This window comes from Rhagoletis zephyria, unplaced genomic scaffold (genome assembly GCF_001687245.7).
Source record: "Rhagoletis zephyria isolate East Lansing unplaced genomic scaffold, Rhagoletis_zephyria_1.1 Rzeph_scaffold_10097, whole genome shotgun sequence".
NCBI classification, from domain to species: domain Eukaryota; kingdom Metazoa; phylum Arthropoda; class Insecta; order Diptera; family Tephritidae; genus Rhagoletis; species Rhagoletis zephyria.
This window is the reverse complement of record NW_016167175.1, coordinates 1,543-5,936: the sequence shown is the minus strand read 5'-3', so window position 1 is coordinate 5,936 and position 4,394 is coordinate 1,543. Positions and strand designations below refer to the sequence as shown.

At 35.0% G+C, this 4,394-nt stretch overlaps 2 protein-coding genes across 2 annotated transcripts; one reads left to right on the top strand and one right to left on the bottom strand.

The window, feature by feature from the left end:
* Window positions 1-517: 517 nt before the first annotated feature.
* LOC108376240 (uncharacterized) lies at window positions 518-2,453 on the bottom strand. The gene is made up of 2 exons (XM_017632432.1): window positions 2,220-2,453; window positions 518-2,156 (listed from the first exon to the last, which is right to left on the bottom strand). Exons 1-2 carry the CDS (start codon window positions 2,277-2,279, stop codon window positions 1,779-1,781), a joined length of 438 nt encoding a protein of 145 aa, XP_017487921.1. The 5' UTR covers window positions 2,280-2,453; the 3' UTR covers window positions 518-1,778.
* Window positions 2,454-3,045: 592 nt separating this feature from the next.
* LOC108376239 (malignant T-cell-amplified sequence 1 homolog) lies at window positions 3,046-4,079 on the top strand. Its single transcript, XM_017632431.1, has 4 exons — window positions 3,046-3,224; window positions 3,287-3,439; window positions 3,499-3,801; window positions 3,855-4,079. The coding sequence occupies exons 1-4, from the start codon at window positions 3,214-3,216 to the stop codon at window positions 3,934-3,936; spliced, it is 549 nt and encodes a 182-aa protein (XP_017487920.1). The 5' UTR covers window positions 3,046-3,213; the 3' UTR covers window positions 3,937-4,079.
* The last annotated feature ends 315 nt before the right edge of the window (window positions 4,080-4,394 follow it).

Here is a 4,394-nt window from a genome sequence, read left to right as displayed (position 1 = left end):
CTATAAGTTGAAATGATCCCGTTTTTGCCTGGCTTAAAATAAACAGTTATGGTTCTCATAGATCCGATTTTTCATGGCAACGCGCAGATACCCCACAGTGTTTCGAATATAGAGGCAGGTAGAAAAAATTCGTGGTGACAGTTGACTTAAAAACAGGTTGGACTTAGAGAGGGGAAAGTAAAACACAGAATTGGAGGGCGTGGCAATTATCCCATCTTCACCAAATTTCATAATTCCTAATTCCTAAGAAAAATTAAAGCACATGTCAAGTTTCAGCGAAATCGTTGCAGGTTAACTATTTTTTCCACCAGGCACCATATAGTCGAAACACTTTTCCTTTTTACCGTTAAGTTCTCAAAACTTTTGTTCTCTGGCAGAACGCTCCCCAGACTTTTGTTCTTATTTTATCCTCCTTGAAAACGTTCTCGATACTTTCGTTTTCATTTTGTTCGCATTAAAACGTTCCCGAAAGTTTCGATCTCATTCTGCTGATGTAGTGAACAAAGGTGGGGCCCATCTGGGTACCGCTATTCCGCTCTCAGTGAATTTCACGGAATCGCTGTTTGTATGACGTCACGCTTGTGCAACTTCTTTACGTTTTCCTTGCAAAATTTGTATGTATGTACGTACATAGAAAAGAAAATTCCACAATATTAACTGAGTTGATAAATTTCTATTACTACATACTTACAAATCGAGACAAATGAGGATTAAATAAAAATCCATTAAATTTCAGATTAGATTTTTAATTAATTCCGTTTAAAATGTGAGCAAATTTGCAATTAGAATAGTACCATAGTGAAGCAACTTCTTTTTAAATTTATTTGTGGGTAAGTCAAACATTTATTTTCTAGAAAGAATTGCATTAAGTATAAATAATAATGTTTACATTGTAAAACGTACCAGCGTACATGTATACCTATGTAGGTATACAGTCAAATGTATGTGCTAAACGAATCCTTAGTCCTTTATGTTATCTCCTAATAATTTATTACGTATTAAACCTATACTATTTAATTAACTATATACATACATACGTTCATAGATAGTATCTTACAACTATTTTTATGAAAGATTATGCATGTGGTTTGCAACTACATAAAAAGCTAATAAATTAAGTCTCAAATACGTTATATATGTATGTATATTTATATATGATTCCGGAAACGAAATTGCAATTATGTCTGGAAAATGCGACCCGGAAATAATTAAAAACAAATTAATAGAACGATTTATAATTATGGTAATATTGTACGTCGGTTTTTTAAATTCTTTATTCAAATTCTTGTTTGTTTTTAGGAAAAAAAGTAAAAGTAAATTAAAAAAAAGTCAATGTTGTTTAATTTCAATCAAATCTTTAAAACCGTGTACCTAGCACTTCTCTTTGCAGACAAACATAAATGTACAAGCATTACATTTGTGATATGTAAAGACTTTTATAGAAATGAACTTATTATTCCAAATGGCATAAAATGTGTTCGCCGATTATTCGCAATCGTAGGTACTCTTTTTCCGTTGTCAGTGCCTTTAATATTATAGATGACAACTACAAGGTCAAAAGCAATTGCAGTTACCACAATGATTAATATCTATAACCAAAGTTATGAACAATGAATTCAAATATTCAGGCGACATACACAGTATGTTTATAAAGCATGTCCATATGCATGTGTGTGAAGGACTCTGACCAAGAGGTAAAGTTTCTTTTTGCACAGTAACAGCAAAAGTTTCTCATTCGCATCCGTAATTTTTGTAATATCTAGGCAATATACCTAAACCTAAGTCCATGCTATTTTAATGCGTTTTGTCGCAATGCTCAAGAACTCATCGGTAAGAGGGTTTAGCTGTTTGTAATCACGCGACCTCTTTTCACAAGCCATAATCCTTCCAGACAACATAGAGCTGGTTTCACTGGATCTTTCACATGACAATTGATTATGAACGGATTGATCCACATCCATAGGTAAGGCGGTATTTTCAAGGTAGTTTTGGCGATTCTGTTCGTTGCTAGATTGCTTGTGCGAGTCATTGGCTTCCGGACGATTTTTTGTGCTGCGATTAACTTCTCTGCGGGCCAGAGGTAAAGCAAACGATTTGTAGATGCGGACGAGTTCTTCGTTGGCCATTTCATTCAAGTTGGGTATGTTTAGTTGACGCTAAATAATCATAGAAGAGTACATTTACATATATTCATCTATTTATAAAAATGTTTGCATTACCTCCACTAAAATATTTAGCAACTGTTCTCGCGTCATTAGCTCGGCAAATGTATAGTCCATGTTCGAGGGACATTTCAAAGCTACATAAAGCGTGTTACGCTTTGTTTTGTATTATTTATTAACAACAAAAGGCCCAATCTTCAAGAGTTGTTAGAATATGCACAAAATAAAGTACTATTTTTCCCACATTTTATTCAAATAGAAATGTTAAAAAGATATCGATACATCTAAAATGGCAGTTTCGATACATCATTAGTTCGAGACTCGAAGTCTCCCGACAAGAAAACAAAATTCCCAATTCGCAGAGTTTACACGATTCAATATTTGACGCTATGGAGAACATAAGCAAGCGGACAGCTACTTTGGCTTTGCCGATTTTGGCAATTCTCAAATAAAAATAAACAGATCTTAGGTCGGTGTTATGCAGACAAACTTTTGTTTGGCGAATTAAATGGCGGCTGTTTAGTTTGCTCGAAGGTGCTTTGAAGCTCCTACAGCATAAATTCATTTCTGTCTTTCAGTATCAGAGAACCTTGTGTACAACAATTATCTAACATTTTGTGTATGGTAACACTGCTTTTACAGCAGTTTGGCCCAACAAAATTAGTTTGCTGTGAGGGTCGCCAAACTCGGTTTCTCTGAGCTCGCTGCAAGAACAATTACAGGCAGTTTGCCAAACAAAATCAAAATCAAGCTAATAAAAAACAATTTAGGATAAATTGAAAATTCATCTCATGTTCTATAACCAAATCGATAACAATGAGCTCATACAAACTATCACTAGCGTGGTGTAGAAATGCCACAATTATCCCTGAAGCGACACCAACTTCCGGTAGTGCATTGTCAAAATATTTTGGTCGTCCTGTTTTTCCGGTAGTTTTTCGCTTTTATTGACATTCGCTTTTGTTTTGTTGTTGTCTGCTTTGTGCTGCATGCTTTACGATAAAAATTGCGAATAGGTATTTTGCGATTTTTTCGTACAAATACGTCCAAAATGTTTAAAAAGTAAGTTTGGCCTTAATAAGACGTTGATTGAAATTAACAAAATAAAATAATCGGCATTATAGGTTTGAAGAAAAGGAAAGCGTTTCCTCTCTACAGCAGCTGAAGTCGTCTGTGCAGAAAGGCATCCGTGCGAGACTGTTGGAAACGTATCCATTTCTGGAAACACACATTGATTTAATACTCCCGAAAAAGGATTCATACCGCATCGCCAAATGGTAATTAAAAATTATTGATATAAAAATGAATTGTGTAGTTCTAGCTGTAAATATTATAGCCACGATCATATAGAGCTCTTAGTTACGGGGAACGGTGAAATAGCGTTCTTCCGCCACCGTGAAAGTCAATGGATGCCTACTTTACGACTATTACACAAGTTTCCATACTTTGTGACTATGCAACAAGTAGATAAGGGTGCAATAAGATTCGTATTGAGTGGTGCGAATATAATGTGTCCTGGCCTCACGTCACCTGGCGCACAGATGACGCCTGCCGATAAAGGAACTGTTGTAGCTATAATGGCGGAGGGTAAAGAGCACGCAATTGCTATTGGCATTACTACTTTGTCTACAGAGGATATGTAATTAAAAGCTCCTTGTATTTTGTTCTTATTAATGCCTGGTATTTTTTCAGCTCAAAAGTCAATAAGGGAGTAGGAGTGGAAAACTTCCATTACCTTAATGATGGTCTGTGGAAAATGAAAGTTGTAAAGTAAAAATTGGTTTATATTATCTGATATGATTAAATAGATAATCGGATAAGTTAGCCTGAAATGTTTTGTATTAATAATATCGTATTGTTTCAGTCTAGTTTTTTTGATAACTGTCAACTTTAAATAAATTGATGTATGTAGGTATATGTGTACGCATTCAAAATATCTGTTCACGAGGAATACAACATACATATATGGAATACAAGCTAAAACCAAGTAAGGATTCCCTCAACGATACAGCGTATTTAATGTCTCCTACCGGATTGTATTTGTATGCTGAAAAATCGGCCTAAAATTTCGATGATACCTATGAACAATTTGCTTCCACCAGGCAGCATACTTTTTTGATGCATGCTTTTAGGAGCTTTAAAAATTGCGCAAATTTGACTTTTTAGTTCAGCAGCCGTTATGTGATATGTCAGGCAGTATAAGCTGAATGGGACAAAGAGTACGTTCACGTA

Coding starts and splice junctions, on each gene's coding strand:
- LOC108376240 (XM_017632432.1), bottom strand. CDS start 2,279: ATGGACTATACATTTGCCGAGCTAATGACGCGAGAACAGTTGCTAAAT. Junction 2,157..2,219: donor TGCTAAATATTTTAGTGGAG/GTAATGCAAACA, acceptor ATGATTATTTAG/CGTCAACTAAACATACCCAA.
- LOC108376239 (XM_017632431.1), top strand. Junction 3,440..3,498: donor TCATACCGCATCGCCAAATG/GTAATTAAAAAT, acceptor TAAATATTATAG/CCACGATCATATAGAGCTCT. Junction 3,802..3,854: donor ACTTTGTCTACAGAGGATAT/GTAATTAAAAGC, acceptor GTATTTTTTCAG/CTCAAAAGTCAATAAGGGAG.